Raw genomic sequence first — 17268 nt, forward strand, 5'->3', positions numbered from 1 at the left:
CAGCTCATGACATTTGTGCTTGCCACATTATTCATCAATGGGTTAATGTCTGTTAAGGTATTTGTGAGTGTTACTCTTTTGCTGCCCTGGGTGCTAAGAAGCAGCAGGGTGATGAGTCCTTCAAAGACCTCCTTCAAATTAAGAGAACCCTTTTGAAGGACAGATTTTATAACAGTTGAAAATTACATTTTATTTTACATGTAAAACAGCCTTACTTCCTGCCATGACTGCTGATCAGCTTAATGCAGTTCTCTCCCTCTCACTCTATCCGTCCTGGTGGACTTGTCCTGGTATTAAAACCTCACTGTCAAGGCCTGCCACTGAGGTGAACGGTGTGATTGTTTCCAAGGACAGTTCTGGGTCATCCTCCAGCTGGACATTAGCAGGAAGCAGCAGCAGTCTGTTGTGGCCCCTGGAGCCATTGGAGATGATCGACTCCTCATCAAAGCGAGCGCTCATATCCTCCAGGTGATCAGATCCGACGTCTATGGTGCGAGGAAGCTGCTGTGGCTGCGCTGGGACAAGCTGCTCCTTGTGGAGCGTCGTATCGTGGTGGTATGAGACAAGCTCGTCACTGAAGTTCACAGCCTCCACGGTGTTGTTCGGGCAGATCTGGTTGCAACCCAAAATGGTGGAGAAAGCCCGGCGGAAGTCAGCGTTGAACGCGTAGATGACCGGGTTGAGGGAGGAGTTGGCCCAGCCGAACCAGACGAAGACGGTGAAGGTGGTGTCGCTGACGCAGGGCGGGTCACAGAACGGAACCGTGCAGTTGAGGACGAAGAACGGCAGCCAGCAGAAGACAAACACCCCCATGATGATGGACAGCGTCTTCAGGACTTTAGTCTCCTTCTTGAATGATGACTTTAATGAGGCTTCTTCATTGGGTCTGTGATGCTGCTGCTGGTTCCTGTTCACCCCATGGCCTTGGTTCTGTGCCTGCTCTGCCGCCCTCTCCAAAGATGTAATTCTGCGGATTTGGGTTTGAGCGATCCTGTAGATCCGGGTGTAGGTAGCGATCATGATCACCACTGGAATGTAGAAACTGATCAGAGAAGAGGAGATGGCATAGGTTTTGTTCAGGTTGGCCACACAGCTCTTGGCAACTGAGCTGGTGTTGAGGTTGGCGCTGCTGTTTGTAAAGTTCCTCCCATTGGATACCAGCAGTTCCATCACTTCCTTAACCCCTTCCTCATCCTCCTCCCCAGCCTGGTGCCAGTTCAGCTGCACAGGAATGAAAGAGATCAGGATGGAGAGCGTCCACGCCACCCCGATCATCACAAATGCCACCCGGTGAGTCATCTTCCGCTCATACTTAAACGGGCTGGCAATGGCCCAGTAGCGATCCACACTGATGATGCACAGGTTCAAGATGGAGGCTGTGGAGCACATGATGTCAAAGGCGATCCAGACACCACAAAAACGTCCAAACAGCCACGTGCCTGTCACTTCTGTAATAGCCTCCCATGGCATCACGAGCACGGCCACAAAGAGGTCAGACACTGCCAGAGAGATGACAAAGAAGTTGGTAACTTTGGAGCGCAGGTGACGGAAGCGGACCACAGCGGCGCACACCAGCGTGTTCCCGAGGAGCGTGGAAACGATGAGCAGGAAAAGGACGCAGCCGATCAGGACACGCAGACCGCCACTGCCTCCACCGCTCCCGTCCTCTTCGTCGTCGTCCTCCTCTTCACCGTCCGTCCCGTCCAGCTCCGACAAAACTTGTGTGAAATTAGTCCACGACGTGTAGTTTTCCATTTTAGCCCGCAGAATGTGATTAAAGGTGATTACAATCCGCGCGTAAAATCGCCTTTCTTCTATCCACGGACTGCTGACTCACAAACCATCCTGTGATCTCTCATAAACTACAGAAAAATAAAGAAAAGGGTGACAGTCTTTGATAAAATCCAGCTTGGTATCATTTGCATGCCTCTTTATTTGGTAGAAATCCTCACTCCGGACGGCTGAGGCGTAAATCAATATCCAGAAGCACTCTTTGAGTAATCACCCGATAAGATTCAGATAATACTGACTAAAGATAACCAATTTAACCATCAGTATTGACAGTACTTAATCCTGACGAAATTTAACGTCTCCACAGGGGATAAAAAGGGTCTCTATCCCGGTCCTTTGTCCCAGTGTGGCTCAGTGGACTCACCTCTCTGTGTGACGCGCTCACACAGAGAGGTGGAAGGCGCCGCAGGGCTCATTCCCTCTTCAGCAGGTAATAAATTACAGCCATACCACAAGACTGGAGCACTTGTCTTTTAATCTGCAAAGAAAAAGATAATGATGACTAGACTGCAGGATTTAAGAATATTCATCTAATAAATCACGATTTTTGTGCGAGGGAAATTAAGATTTAATGTGCGTAAAAGGCGCACGAGAGGGAAATAAAAAGAGACTCGTCAAAGAGATCCTATATGTGGGCAAAAATAGGATTTTAGTTACTTTTTAGTTTAAATCATAAAGCACGAACATGCTATTTATTATAAACTGAAAATTGTTTAATTAAATATAAATGGAGATTTTAAATAGAACATCATTGTTGTGCTTATATTTCACAGATCTACATTTACTGAGGTGGCGTTACACTTAGCCTCACACAGAACTGTGCAATGCAAAAGTACACATTATTTCCATGTAAAATACAAGCAAACACATATTTTACTTCCTCCCAAATCATCATAATGATGTTCTATACTGGTGTGAAGAAATAATTAAGATATGTAGCAATGACTGAGTCTAAACTCTCCCACAAACTGCTTCTTTTTTTTCAGTATAATCATTAATGCAGTTTATTGTTGTTAAGGCCTCTACACAGTATGTTAAACTGTCTTACTTAACTCCAGACATTAATGAGACTAATCAGGCAGTTGTTAGTGTTGATTTTGAATCTACTTCCCCCTGTTCTCTAGAACACTCTTAGTCCTTTAGTGCTGTTGCCTGTATAAGAGGAAATACAGTTTTTATCATACAGTGAAGAAATAATTAACGTTAACCATGCTATGCATTACTAAGTTTTATTTACTGTGAATGCCTGATGTCCAGCAAAGACTAAAAGACTCTTATTATAGGTGATGTGCCAAACTGCTTTTCTACCTTTTAACATGGTCCCCTGTGGTCTAAAAGTAAACGTCTCTGCCGTACTTTTATCAAAATTTATAATATATACAGTCATAGACAAAAGTATTGGAATTTTTCTGGAAAATACACCATTTCACCATGTTTATTTCCTTTATGTGCATTGGAACAACACAAAAAACAGAAGAGAAAAGCCAAAATTGATGTAATTTTACACAAAACTCAAAATGGGCGGGACAAAATTGTTGGCACCATCAACTTAATATTTGCTTGCGAAAAATAACTGAAACCAAACATTACCTGTAACCATCAAGAAGCTTCTTAGACCTCCCAACTAGAATTTTGGACCACTCTTCTTGCAAACTGCTCCAGGTCACTTAGATTTAAAGGGTGCAGTTTTGAGATCTCTTCATAGGTGTTCAATGGGATTTAGATCTGGACTCATTACTGGCCACTTCAGAACTCTCCAGCTCTTTGTCTCCAACCATTTCTTGGTGCTTTTTTAGGTATGTTTTGGGTCATTTTCCTGCTGGAACACCCATGACCTCTGATGCAGACCCAGCTTTCTGACACTAGGCCCTACATTGCGGCCCAAAATCTCTTGATAGTCTCCAGATTTCATGATTCCTTTCACACAGTCAAGGCACCCAGTGCCAGAGGCAGCAAAACAACCCCAAAACATCTCTTATCCTCCGTCATGTTTGACTGTACACTCTAAGAAATGAAATAGTGATGCTGTAAACACACTCATACCCTTTATTTAGTTTTTTAGACTCTGCTTTTATTAAATCTAAGGGCATGCTCTGTTTTGAGGCTGAGAAATGTCTTTTCATTTACCCAAGGACTTTTATTTTGTGGCTGTACAATTCATAACCTCATATTTTCACCTCAGCCACTGACCCTGACATCACTTCTGAAAAAGGCAGTCAGATTTCTGTGGGCACTCTTTATAAACAGGAGTTGGTCTAAGTCAGCACAGCAGTGTCATGAAGTTTGTTTACAGACTTGGATGTAGTCCTAATGATGTCCCCAGTTGGTTTCTGAAGAGGTGCTGTGAAGCCCAATGATGGTGGAAAACTTAAAATAAAATACCAAGCTTATAGACTGTATACAACATGGATGTAGTCTCAGTGATATCACCCTTTGATTACTGAAGGGAAGTTTTAAAGCCCAAAGATGGTGCCACCATATTGAAAATTCTGCCTCAATCTAACTATTGGTAAATCTAGACACAGTCAAAGAGCTGAATCTGAGGCAGGCCTTAAACCTCCAGGCAAGCAGCTGCAGTGTGCCTACTTGCTGTCAAATCTTGCAGTTGGCATCCTTTATGGCTCTTTGCCTAGAAATATCAAAATAGGTGAGGTACAGAAAATGTCCCCTACCCCTACCAATGAAGACAGGAACTATTCAGCCCAAAATTATTTTTGCACCAATATAAAAAATGTATGCAACTTATATGGGGCTTTTGGTGTCAGCCCCAAGTGGACACTCGAGCAACTGCAGTTTTTTGCACGTCAGCATCGGATTCAATTTTCAACATTGTATGTTTGTATTTGGCCAACTTTGAAATGAGCACAGAGGAGCAAAGCCAGGACTTAATCATCAGCTAATGCTGAGTTTCTCAATATTTCTGCTGGTCATGGTACCCTCAAAAATGGGATAATATCAAGTCACTCCAGTCAAAGTGTATTAATGAAAACTTACACAGTGACACTTTATTTAAATGGAGCCTGATTACCAGGTAGTTTTAAAGTAACAAATGTAACTACCTAGTAGTTTCTCAAGAATAAGGTGGTAATTACACTGCAATAAGTTGAATTTTACAAGTAATTACTTGGAAATATGGAAATGTTAAGGGAGTATTTATCTAGTAATTATGTATTTATTATCAAGTAAATCCTTGTAAAACTGTGGCAATCGGCAGTCAGGAGGTTTTTTAAAAAAAGTAGTTCCTAGAAATAAGATGATAATTTTCTATATAAGTTACTTGACAGTTTCAAGGTAATTTCTTTATTTTGGCTCACTAAATTCAAGTGAGTTCTTTCTGAATATTTCTCACAGGTTTTTACATTTAGGGTTAGGGTAAAATTGCCGACATCTGATGCCAGACCGCAACCCAGGGTGCTGAGAAAGGATGAGCTGCAAGACTCACCTGTGAGGCATCTAGGTCATGCATATAATAATGTAAACATGCACAATTCTTAGCTTTGATGTAATCATATAGGTATGGGTTGTGGGGAAAAACAACATTGTGGAGAATGTATTTTTATATTTATGTATCTTTATTTTTATTCCACTTTTCAAATGCAAAGTTTCAGTGTTCCAAATCTACAAATCTTTAATACTAGCTTGTTGAAACCCCTCTTTTTACAGCATCTTGTAATCTATTGTTTGTATTGATGTATGAATCTATATAGATTTGCATGGGTAATGAAAGAATTCACTATTATATCTATAGTACTGCATCACGCTAATGTCTGGATTCAAAGTCTGTTAAACATAAAGATGATGAATGTGATTTTGAGCATCCACGGGCTTATTTTACTGAATGGTGGCTTGTCACAGTTTGTAAGGTGCATTTGCAGCCACTAGATGGCACCAACCATCTGCAGTTACTACTTCAACACAAATGACCCAAAGGCAATGACAATACCACAGTGCAGGATTTTCTCTCTCTTCTAAACTTTTAAACACCTTATGGCACTGGAAGTCTACAAAAAACTGTTATTTAGCAATTGTTTTTGAGTAAGAAGACACATAAATGTCTGAAACAAATAATTACATAAATAAGAAGAATCTAATTAAAAAGTCGAAAGAAGAATCCCAAACTCAAAAAATGAACTTATTTTGGTATGATCTGATGCCCCTGTGGACAGAGTAGTATGTCTCATCTCTGCTTTTTTTCTGTATATTTTTAAGTTATTTGGGATAAGAAAAAAAAATCTGTGACAGTCAAATTTATAACTCTTTCATGAAATGCAAACATAGTAGGTTGTCTTGTCTACCTAGTGTCTGATATACAGCTGTTAAAGACATCAAAAATACAAATACATGGAAAAGTCAATCTTGTTGCTAATGGTTTGTTTTATTTGAAGGTTAGGGAAAATCTGAAGGAAGCTCTGTCTTTGGCAAAATTTCAGTTTAACAAGTCCTCTGCAGTCATCAAAACATTGATTTCAAAGCTGCCCTGGAGCCCTGAAATGAATCTGTCCTCATGTGAACTTCAGTAAAAATGAACTTACATAAACTTGATCAAGTGTTGGTCTGCATCAAAGCCATTTCAATTTGTGTATTTGTGTGTGCATCTTTTAGAATATCTGAACATGATTCATTGTTTATTGCTTGTGCTTTTTTCCAGTTTCGTGTGTTTTTGAATTTTGTGTGTGTCTGAACACTGTGTATGAAATTGCATTCCTGCACATACCTGAACATTATGCTCCATTTTTTTACCTGTCTTTGTGGTTGCTACCGTGCACTTAAAGTAGTTCTTAGATGTGCTCATTAGACATGTATCTGTATGCATGAGCAAGTGTGTTGGTGTGCACTTCTGTGGTGTGGTGAAGGCAGTCATCTCTGACGCAGGCAGGCTGGACCGCAGCCCGTCTCCTCCTCACCTGTCGTTATGCCTGCTGGCAAATCTGGCAGCTGCTGGGGGGTTCGATGCCGAGGTGAATAGTTGAAGCTCTAATCACTGTTTTTGTACTGCTGAGGGGCGGGCGGCTGTTTAGAGTGGGTGTGTGATGTTTGTGTATAGATTTCCACAGCTTTTTGTGTATATAATTTTGAGTTTTTGTGTCCTTGAAAAGTGTTGCTTTTAATTTTGTGTGCACTTGTGTGGAAGAGCTCTATGTGCAAAACTGGGTGGGTGGGATCAGTTAAACCTTTGATTGAATTTGATTATGTGTGTGTGTTTTTGTGGGTGGTGCGTGCCCGAGAGAGTTTGTGGTGAAGGTGAACTTGCATGAACACAGCTTTGCGGCTTCATCTAAAGGTGAGCGCAACTCTCAGTCGGAGGCGTCTCGCTAACATAAACAGAAAGGGCGTGGCTCACCTGCAGCTACTCTGGATAATTAGAACAAAGATAAAAAGAATCTGGGTTCACCGTCTGTGTAAACTCTGCAGAGTGAGGAAGAGACCGATTACAACGAGAACTGGGTCATCTGCTGAGAAATAAACCTGTTATTCACTTTCAGTCCATGGTCCCATTGACTGCAACAACATGAAAGCAGTAAAAAGGAGAGATGTACTGTGTGCTCTCATTGTGTGGTAAACTCCAGGTAAAAGCCAGGTGCTCTTGAGGAATGACATGTCAATTGTCAAAAAAAGAGAAGAAACTAGTCGGCTTTCTTTGTGATTTTATTGATTTATTAGATATGCCCTGAACCATTAAAGGCTTTTTAACCTAATCCTTTTCTCGAGTGAGTGTACCTGAAGATTGCCCTGGGGGCTTCCCTCCTTTTTTCATCATTAAAGCAGGACTAGCCTAATTCTGGATGAATATTCTTCCATCCAAGCAGCAAAACTTGATTTAGTTTCAGTTCTTTAAACAACACACAGGGATCTTACACACCTGACCCTTATTATCAGTGTTACAGTGCCTATAATAAGTATTCACCCCCTTTGATGTGTTACCCTTTTATTAATTTTATAAATCAATATTGGTCAATATAATTTGGGTTTTTTCTTGTCAAAAAAAATTTTAAAAAAGCAGTTGATGTCAAACTGAAAACAGATTTCTACAAAGTTATGTTATTGAAATAAAAATATCTAATGTTGATTAATATTTACCTCTTCCAAACCTAATTCAACACAAGTCCAGCCAATTGTTGCTAGTGGTTTCACAATTATTAAAATTGGGATGATCTGACACACCTGTTTCTGGAAAGCCCTGTCACTTGTTAATCAGTATTCCTTACTATCATTACACCATGAAGACAAAGGAACACTCCAAGTAAATCAGAGAGAAGGTTATTGAAAGGAATAAGTCAGGGGATGAATACAAAACAATTCCAAGGTACTGAACATTTGGAGTTCGGTTAAATCCATTATCAATAAAAGGAAGGAATATGGCTCATGTGTAAATCTGCCCAGATCAGGCCGTCCTCACAAACTGGGTGACCATGCAAGAAGGAGACTGGTAAGCAAGGCCACCAAGACACTTATGACTACTCTGAAGGAGTTACAAGCTTCAGCAGCTGAGATGCGAAAGACTCTGAGTTCTTCGCCAGTCTTTATGGGTGACTAGAAAAGTGATAGACACTGTTGTAGACAACTCATATTAAATCTTGACCAGAGTTCATCAAAGGCATGCGGGAGACTCCACGGTCAGGTGGAAGAAAAGTTCTTTAGTCTGATGAGACCAAAATTGTGCTTTTTGGCCATCAGACAGGATGCTAAGTTTGGTGTACACCAAACACTGCACATCACCTTAAACACATCATCCCTACTGTGAAGCACAGTGGTGGCAGCATCATGCTGTGGGGATGCTTCTCAGCAGTCGGCCTTGGAAGGCTTTTGAAGGTGGACGGTAAAATGAATGCAGCAAAAAACTAAGAAAATACTGAAGGACAATCTTTTGTAAGAGAACTACAGCTTCATAGAAGATGACAGGCATACAGCCAAAGCTACACAGTAATGGTTTAAAGACAAAAAGGTCAATGTCCTGGAGTGGCCAAGTCATAATAATTGCACATTGCATATTTTTAAATAACTGACATTACTCTAGAACTCTAGAACTCTATTTTCACTTTGACATTTAAGAGTTTAAAAAAGCCAAATTGTTAAATGGATTGATTTATAAAAAATCAGTAAAGGGGTAAAACATCCAGGGGGGTGAATATTTTTTCTAGGCACTACATTTTCATCATCTCTCTCCTGTGACTCTTCTATTATTAACTGTAGTGGCAGATCAGGGGCTGAAGAACTGCACGCAACCATTCTGCCTCCATGCATTATCTACTGCAGATGAGGTGTAACAAGTTTAAATGCTCTGTTGTTCTCTCATTGTAACCATAATTAGATCTGGAAAAAACAATGGGTGAAAAAGTGAAAGACAAGTGCACAAAGGTCAGATGAAAATGGGAAATAAAAAACCAGTGGAGGTTGACCCACTGCTGAACCTTAGAAGAATAATGACCCTGAAACAAGTGTGTGAGAGTGAGACGGGTTATCATGATGGCCATGCTTGTTTTAGATCTTATCCTGCTTTTCAGGCTTCGTGTCTTTTGCAGTTAATAGGTTTTAAGAGCTCTGAGTTAAATGCCTAAATGTCAGGGTATATTTTTAGTTTGTTGGGAATTTTTTTGTTTCCTTTCATGGGCTAAATAAAGAATTTCAGGCACCCGGATAAGCTTTATTGCAGAAAAGTTCAAGTTCTTGCAACATAAGGTCCCTGTTTTGTTGTTTCTTTTCTGTTTTGGACTGGTTTTCATGTGGGAATCAAACAGTGAGTTTAAGCTGTGTTTAAACATAACTGGACTTATCTGAAAGTATTTAACATATTGTTGTTTTGGCATACCAGGCAAGTTTATATCAGTTTGTTTGTTTTTTTAATACGTTTTGTGTTTACAAAAATGATCATAAAAACATACTTTTATTATCACCATCACTAACTACTTCCCAATTATAATTTCAGTCATGTGGCAACTTCACTGTTGATGGTTAGGTCCGCATGCTACTCCCCTGCTCTGTGCTAAACATCCTGCAGCAAGTGTGATCACACTGCATCCTCTCAAAAAAAAAAAACCTTAACCACTGTCAGTGTACTTCTTATTTTTTAGATTTTTGGGGGGATTTTTGTCTACTTAGATAGGACAGCTCAGTAGAGACAGGAAACATGGGGTGAGACCAGGGGAAAGACACGTACCAAACAGCGCCGAAACAGGGGAACAATCTCGTGACCAGTATTGAGGACTCTGTATAAAGGAACCTGCTCTCCCAACTGAGCCAAACCAGCCCCCATTGTAGGGTTTGGTGTCAACACTGCACTGTAACTAAAGACAGCACTGTCAGTAGCAAGTGCTAAAGGCCACTGGTGTGTAAAAAGTATCTCGCTGTTCTGAAATGGAGAAATAATTTTTCAAGAAAGAGTGGAAAAGAATATACCAGCAAGCAGAGAAGAGCATGAAGCTTCTTTAGTTTTTGCAGTAATATCAAACCGGTTGCACTGCAGTGACAGGTTGTAAATGCCATCATCTTTGCCCATTGGCTAGAGGTGAATTTTCTTATATATTTCCCTACACATCCACTCACCCAAACTTGGTATGGGAATGTGTCAGGGTAAAGTTAGAATAAAGTTGGGTTGAACATTTGTGTTCACACAAGCAGCCCACCTCCAAATATTCATTTAATTTTCAGGAGTGTATGTGAAAAGACTACTGGAGATCTGTTTTATTTTTCTTTGTATTTAACATAGGTCCTTTGTGACTGCCTCTAACTATCTACAAGGTGCATTTCACTCTGTTGAAACTCCATTATGCGGCAGTATTAGAAACCACAGTATATGTAATTCCTGGCGGTGCCTCTGTTCTCCACCCAGCACTGTAAGTGTTAAACAGACATCTCCCCCCTGTCTCTAAAAGCTTCCACCAGCTCTGAAGGGATCAGAGCTTTCGGAGCACTTGTTGCTAATAGAAGGATATTTTCCCTAACGGGAACAGAGAGAGTGTAAGCCCAGGTCACTGCACACCGCAACAACACTGACACAAAGACACACAGACAGCCTGCTCTGCTTTTACAGCAGGGACAGACAGATACAGTGAAGCGCTCATGTAAGCTCCGTTCAGACAGGCAGCAGGTTCAGAACGGGTCACTTCTGTTTTCAAACAGATCACACAGAATTCAGATCCCCTTTGAAGCTCATTCAGCTCATGTAGCAGTGAGAATTCTCAAGTGTAATATGCTGCGTGTCCGCCAACATCCTTTGGTGTTGTCTCTGCAGGTGATTCCCATCAGCTGTCAGTGTTAGAGCCATCAGAGTTAAAGGACCCGCAGCTGCTGTGACAGGATTTCATCTTTTAATAACCGCCTTATCACTGCATATTAACATCATGTTAGGAGGTTGTTTCACATTAACTCAGAATATGTACCCTACACTAAAGTGAGTCTTGTTCATCTTTAAATCACTCTGTGAATCTGAGTTAAAATGGTTGAATTAGGGGTTATTTGGACATTGCTAAGAATAGAAATATTAAGCTTTGTTTCATGAGAATAGACCATACTTATTCAGAGTAATTAAGGGAGAAGAACTATTCCTGTTGTACTACCACCTTAATAGATCCATATTGAGCAGAGCATTGATTAAGTATATAATCAATGTAAAACATCCTAATTTCCTTTTATATGCAGTAATAATCAGGTTATAAATGGAAATTCTTAGTTAACAGCCTGTTAGGCATAGATTAGTCTTGTAGGATAAGGCAACAAGAAACTCTACAAAATGACCAATATGCAGTTAGTGTGCTACTAATTAGCATGCTAATAACTAGTGATAACAGAGGTTTACAAAGTGCTTTAACATTAAACAGAATTAAAATTAAGACAAAGCATCAAAACACAAGCAAAGAACACTACAGGAAGGACAAAACCCCAACAACAGAAGAACCCATGAAAACATCACCCCAACATCATAATCATCCTGGTAGACACATTACAAAGCCCAAAAACATGTCGAGATAAAAAGACATCATAATACTTGTAAAATTCCAGAATAAAAAATGTGTCACCAAGCCTTTAAGTTGAAGGATGTACTAATGTTTCCGCCTTAACTTTGTGGTTGTATGCAGATGACTACCAAACATGTCAGAAATCCATCAGAGCAGTTGGGCAAAGAGGATCTGACCATGAAATCAGGTCAGAAATGACCTTAATATGCACAGTGTATGTGCAGACATGCCTCTCATTTCAACCTGCGTATGTGGCGAGTCAGCTGGAAGTCCACTCACTACTCTGTGAATTTCTGTGATTTCAGACGTGCCTGCGAAACTCCTCCCCTCCGTGCCAGGAGTGCATTAAAAAAACAGAACTTTTGCAGTGCATTTGCTGAGAGCCCTTGTGGCTTTGTGGTAGGTAAGCAAATAAGCAGCTAACTAGTTAGCATGCTACAATGAGGCATGTACACTTACTGGCCACTTTATTAGGTACACCTGTTTAATTGTTTGTTAGCTAACAAGCCAATCCCATGGCAGTAAACCAGTGCATTTAGGCATGTAGATATGGTCAAGACAACTTGCTGGAGTTCAAACCAAGCTTCAGGGTGGAGAAGAAAGGGGATTTAAGTGGCTTAAGCCAGACAGGTCGGTCTGAATATTTGCAGAAACTGCTGATGTTGGATTTAAACACGCAACCACCTCTAGGGTTTACAGAGAAAGGTCTGAAAAAGGGAAAATATCCAATAAGTGGCAGTTGTGTGGACAAAAATGCCTTGTTGATGTCAGAGGAGAATGAGCAGACTGGTTTGAGATGATATAACCATTCGTTACAAATCACCAGTGGTTTAAGTGGAAAAAAAATAAGTGCCAGTACCCCCTTCTCACACAATCCCACAACTAATTTGGGCGGTATGGAGCAAAAATCATTTCTTAGAAGTAATTTAGCTGAATTGCGGTGCATGATCTGTATTTGGATATTTTTAACCTACAAAAAATAACAAAAACAGTCACCTCTAAGTCAAATCCACATGGATCAAATGTCCCGATGTCACTTCTATTAACAGCAATCTGATCATTGTCAACATGGACATGGAAATTACATAAAAAAAAAAAAAACTACATGTTTGTGGGGAAGACACACTTCAAAACAATAAAGCTCCTTAAATAAAGTAAGAAAAATTAAATTCTATTTCCCCACTAGACTCAGCATTTGAAATAGATAATTTTGAGGTCAGTAAGCATAGTACTGTTAGTGAGTCATACTCTCAGTATTCCTGACTTTCTCTTCATGATTCCCTACACTATCCTCTGTTCTGCCCTCTCCAAATAAAGGCAACAAGGCTTATAATAAATCTTTAAAAAACATAATATTAAATAATATTAAAAAAATGAACTGATGATAGTGATGAAACGATAAACGAATGATATACAAAAAAAAGTAAAAGCCTCTTTAATGAAATAGAAAAAAGATTGGAAAAACATTGCCTGGTCTGATGAGTCTCAATTTCAACATTCAGATGGTAGGGTCAGAATTTGGCATTAACAACACGAAGGCATGGATCCATTGTCAGACCATATGCTGGTGCAGTTGGCCCTTGGTTTCTCTTGATGCATGACAATGCTCAGACTCATGTGGCTGGAGTGTGTCAGAAGTTCCTGCATGACAAAGGCATTGATGCTGTGGTAACTTCTGCTTCTTAAAAGAACCACACAACCACTTCCAGTCGTTTTGCACGCTTTATCTAGAACTGCAGCAAGACTTCTTACAGGCTGTGACTGGCACATTAATGTGTTGCATCAGGAAAAACACTGGACGAGAAGAGACACACCAAGAGGTGTTCCAGTGTTCTGCAGAAAATAGGAAATCTTACATCCCCTGTACTTCCCAAAACAATAACTTTGATCATAGCTCCCTCTAGTGGTAGGAAAACTATTGACCTATACAAGCTTAACATTATACTGCCCACATTACAACACTTCAGCATTAAAAAAACGGTTTATCCTAAATAATAATACCTGGCAACAAAACGTTTACTAACCCCACATTTAAATACAACAAAAAAAGAACTTCCAAAATCAAATAGCCAGTCTATTAGGAGGTTTGCGTGTGCGCTGTGATCTACCCACAACCACAAGCGACCCCTGCTGGGGGCCCACTGGCAAAGGCCTCTTGTATGAGTCTGGTGTTATGGGCTGGAGAGGGGCCTGCATGTCTGTGTTTGATGGTCCCGTCGCTTCAGTAGGCACCTGCAACTCCTCCTGTCTCACCATCTCTGGTACAGCTGCTGGAGGGCACACTCCCAAAGTTGCCTGTGCAACGTCTTGAAGACTCATGCCAGTTCCTGACTCTTCATCATGACACAGGCGTACATGATCCTGATGTCTGCGGAAAATCTGTCCATCAGTCAGCTGGACAACATAAGAGACAGGACCACTCTTTTTGATGATAACTCCAGGTAACCATTGCTGGGTGCTGTCACTGCTGAAGTTTTTCACAAAGACCCTGTCATCTGGTATGAACTGTCTCTTCCTTGTGTGTTGATCATGTTCTTCTTTCTGCTTTGGCTGCTTCCTGTATACCTTAGCTTTAATGCCAGGGCGCAGAGATCCAGTCGTGACTTTGGTCTGCGACCCATTAACATTTCAGCTGGAGAGCAAACAGTTGTAATGTGTGGTGTGAGGCAGTATTTGAACAGGAAACATGAAAGTCGTGTAATTAGGGAGTCCCCTGTCATCTGCCTCAGTCTTTCTTTCACTGTCTGAACAGCCCGTTCCGCCAATCCGTTTGAGGCAGGATGAAATGGAGCTGTCCGCATGTGCTGAATGCCATTTTGCTACATAAACTCACTGAACAGCTCATTCGTGAATGTTGGGCCATTATCAGTGACCAAAGTGTTGGGCAAACCATGAACGGCAAACACTTGTCTCAGTTTGTCTATAGTCATTGGGGCTGTGATGTTGCTCATAATTTGGGCTTCTATCCATTTGGAGTGTGCATCCACCATGACAAGAAGCATCTGTCCCGTAAAAGGACCTGCAAAGTCCAGATGAAGCCTTGACCAGGGGTGGTCAGGCCACTCCCCTATGGGAGTGGCCTGACCACCCCTGCAAGGAGGCTGGAGCTGGCATGATTTGGTTGGCCAGGCATTTAGCACAGGACTGTACTTTTTTTTCTAAATCCTGATCTATCTTTGGCCACCACAAAAAGGATCAGGCAAGGCTTTTCATCCTGGATATCCCTGGATGACTCTCATGCAGTTCCTCAACAATCTGTGAATGACCAGGAGGAGGCACAATGACCCCCAGAAAATGCAGCCATCCTGCAGACTCAGTTCTGACTTGCGCGAGGCATAGGGCCTTATGTTTGCATTTTTCACTACACCAGGCCACCATTGCAGAAAAAAAACGTTTTGACCTGGGACAGGACTGGGTCCCTCTCTGTCCACTGTCTTATCTGGGCAGCCCTTACAGGCATCTCTGACAACATCTCCAAAGAAAACACAGTCTCTGGAGGAACATAGGTGGAGACTGGTGTCTCAGACAATGGAAGTCTGCTCAGTGCATCTGCATTTGCATTATCCTTACCTGCCTTATATACAACACTAAACTGGTAGACAGACAATGTGAGAGCCCAGCGCTAGATCCAGGCTGAGGCCAGCAATGGGATGCACCTGGTTTCACTGAATAAACTCATCAGTGATTTGTGGTCTGTATGAATTGTGAATGAATTGTGACCTTCCTTGTCTAACTGTGAATAACCTTTCTCTGCCGTTGTCATGTTACGTGAAGCAAAACCAGTCGGCTTCTCTGAACCATCCTCCATGAAGTGTGAGAGAACCGCACCCACACCATAGGGTGAGGCGTCACATGACAGAGTGATCTCCTTCTTGGGGTCATAGTGGACCAGCACCTTTGCAGAGTGTAGCAGTTCTTTTACTTCCTTGAAAGCACTCTCCTGCTCTATAATCCACTGCCACTTAAAATCAGAGTGCAACAGCTTGTACAGTGGAGCTAAAACTTTTGAGAGATCAGGAAGAAACTTGCCATAGTAATTCACCATGAACAAAAAGGACCTCAGCTCAGTAACACTCTTCGGCTTGGGGCTTCCTTGATAGCCTTGACTTTATCCCCCGGAGGGCAGAGACCCTCAGCCGTGATCTTGTACCCCAGGTAGGTCACACTGGGCATCAGAAACACACACTGCACTTCAACCTCAGCCCTGCATCTGAGAGTCTTTTTAACACCTGCTCCAAGTTAGACAGATGCCCCTGCTCTGTGACTCCTGTAATCAAAATGTCATCTAGATACACTGCTACGTTTCGAATACCCTGCAGCAAACTGTCCATTGTCCTGTGGAAAATGGCGGGGCTGGACGCCACATCAAACACCAGGCGATTGTATTTGAATAATCCCTTGTGTGTGTTGATGGTGACGTACTCTTTTGAACTTTCATCTAGCAGCAGTTGCTGTAAGCATGGCACATATCAAGCTGTGTGAATAGTTTACCTCCAGACAAGGTTGCGAACAGGTCATCCACCCTTGGCAGTGGATATTCCTCCAGCTTGGCAACCTGATTCACTGTGAGCTTGTAATCTCTGCATATGCATGCCGTCTTGTCCTCTTTTAACACTGGAACAATCGGGGCAACCCATCAAACCTAATGTCCTGCCCTTCCACAGTTACGGTAGCATAGTATGGTGCGGGCGGTTCCTTGTCTGTTTCAACTCCAAACATAAGAGCACACAGCTTCTGCTGTCTCTTCCTCCAGGTGGTGTGTGGCTGCCTGAGTTGGCTAAAATTTACCTTGCACTGGCCCTATTTTACCTTTTGAACTTCTGCACTCTTTAGCTAAATGTCCTTTTTTATCACACGTATGGCAGACGGCCTCTTTAAATTTACACTCATTAGCATAGTGTGCACCACCACAGCGGAAACACTTCACTCTTTAGGTATGTTTACCAGTTTCCTTCCTGATGTGGTGAACTGCTGCCTTGAGAAATTTCAAGGGCTTTCTTAAAAGTCAATGGTGGTGTTTCTCTGAGCAGGCGGCGTTGTATAGCGTCGTTATTAATGCTGCAAACCAGTCTGCCACGGAGCATATCATCTGACACAGCTCCAAAATCACAATGCTCCGACAGCTGCTGAAGCTCAGCTACAAAATTTGCCACAGACTGACCTTGCTTTCTGAAATGGCTGTGAAATTTGAACTGTTGGACTATCACAGATGGCTTAGGATTGTGGTGGTTTCCTACGAGCTGGACCAGCTCATCATATGGAATTTCCCCTGGTTTCCGCAGCGTAGCCAAGTTCCTTATCAGCTTATAAGTCTTCACCCCACAAGCACTCAGAAGGATAGAGCACTTTTTAGCCTTCTCTGTAATTCCATTAGCAGAGAAAAAGTGTCCTAACCTCTCCTCGTACTCAGTCCAATCCTCGTCTCCTTCCACATATTCGCAGATAGTTCCAAAAGTAGCCATCTGAACGCTCCGGTCACACCTGAACTCTGCAGCTCCTTGTCATTTAGCTCCTCGCTGCTCCC

At 41.8% G+C, this 17268-nt stretch overlaps 1 protein-coding gene and 1 pseudogene across 1 annotated transcript; both read right to left on the reverse strand.

Moving 5' to 3' along the window:
* Positions 1-264: 264 nt before the first annotated feature.
* Positions 265-1656, reverse strand: LOC121511233 (D(1C) dopamine receptor). Its single transcript, XM_041789836.1, has one exon. The coding sequence runs from the start codon at positions 1468-1470 to the stop codon at positions 265-267; it is 1206 nt and encodes a 401-aa protein (XP_041645770.1). The 5' UTR covers positions 1471-1656.
* A 12149-nt stretch (positions 1657-13805) lies between these two features.
* Positions 13806-17206, reverse strand: LOC121511234 (annotated as a pseudogene).
* Positions 17207-17268: the final 62 nt, after the last annotated feature.

This window comes from Cheilinus undulatus, linkage group 6 (assembly GCF_018320785.1).
Source record: "Cheilinus undulatus linkage group 6, ASM1832078v1, whole genome shotgun sequence".
In the NCBI taxonomy this organism is placed as follows: Eukaryota; Metazoa; Chordata; class Actinopteri; order Labriformes; family Labridae; genus Cheilinus; species Cheilinus undulatus.

Bases quoted from the DNA above. Each gene is read 5' to 3' on its own strand.
- LOC121511233 (XM_041789836.1), bottom strand. From the start codon at position 1,470: ATGCCATGGGAGGCTATTACAGAAGTGACAGGCACGTGGCTGTTTGGA.